Source organism: Sphaeroforma arctica (genome assembly GCF_001186125.1).
Source record: "Sphaeroforma arctica JP610 unplaced genomic scaffold supercont1.9511, whole genome shotgun sequence".
NCBI classification, from domain to species: domain Eukaryota; class Ichthyosporea; order Ichthyophonida; genus Sphaeroforma; species Sphaeroforma arctica.
In genome coordinates this window covers 1-1,065 of record NW_014031047.1, presented here as the reverse complement: position 1 = coordinate 1,065, position 1,065 = coordinate 1, and the positions used below count along the sequence as shown (strand labels likewise).

The window sequence follows — 1,065 nt, the reverse complement described above, 5'->3', positions numbered from 1 at the left end:
AGTTTCGGTCCGCATGTATTGTAAATGATGCGCCATAAGATATACCTGTGTTTGTGGTATGTGGTGGCCGTATCTGCGTATATTCTCCACATGCAGGCGTGTACCTGTGCAGTCATACTATCAATTCTTCCACGGTCCTCGATAATTTATCCCTACATACATACGTACATTTGTGTCTTGATACATACTTACGTACATATATGTGTCTTGATACATACATACATAGATACGTACATTTTTCATCATATATTTGTCTATTTTTGCACATTTGATAGCATGACTTCATCCTCATTCCAAACCCACATAGCCCCGACTGTTTCCAATCCCCGCCCAAGCGCGTATCTCCTACTAACACTACAACAAACTTGCTTACAGTTCTTCCTAGAATCCATCGCGGCGAGTCTTTTGGATCCCAATACACATGTAAGGCACGCTGCTGTGTATGGGATGGGGGTGATTGCGAAGTTTGGTGGCCCAGCATACATCCCCATGATACAAGCCAGCATTGCACCGTTGTGTAAGGTTATAAATATGCCCGAGGCTAAGAGTGCGGATAATGTACACTGCACGGAGAATGCGATATCAGCTATCGGTATGCAAATATGTGTTTACGATGGATGAATACTATGTGTATACAACATAAAATAATATTCATAGTATACATATTTGTATATGCATATGATGTATATGTATATGCATATGATGTATATGTATATGTATATATATTTGTATGTATGTATGTATGTATGTATGTATGTATGTTTTTTTATCGGGCGATAGAAGCATTACCTCACCCGTCCTAGTTCTTTCTATAAATCTCTTCTTACCCCCTATTACTATACACCCACTACAGCCAAAGTATGCATGGCGCACAAAGACAACGTACCGGACATTAATTAAATCAACGCCGAGTTCATATCTTGGCTGCCCGTAACGTAAGACAAAGAGGAAAGCAAGTACATCTACGCTTACATGTGCCATCTGCTGGAAGAGAATAACACCTTTGCACTCGGGCAAAACAACAGCAACATGCCCAGGATTGTCAATATTCTGGCGCTGATAGTA

At 40.5% G+C, this 1,065-nt stretch overlaps 1 protein-coding gene across 1 annotated transcript; it reads left to right on the top strand.

Annotated features, from left to right (window-relative positions):
* Positions 1 to 276: 276 nt before the first annotated feature.
* On the top strand, positions 277 to 592 carry SARC_17010 (hypothetical protein; the record flags this gene model as incomplete). Its single annotated transcript, XM_014288889.1, has 1 exon — positions 277 to 592. A coding segment is annotated over one exon (316 nt), but the record flags the coding sequence as incomplete, so codon positions are not given.
* Positions 593 to 1,065: the final 473 nt, after the last annotated feature.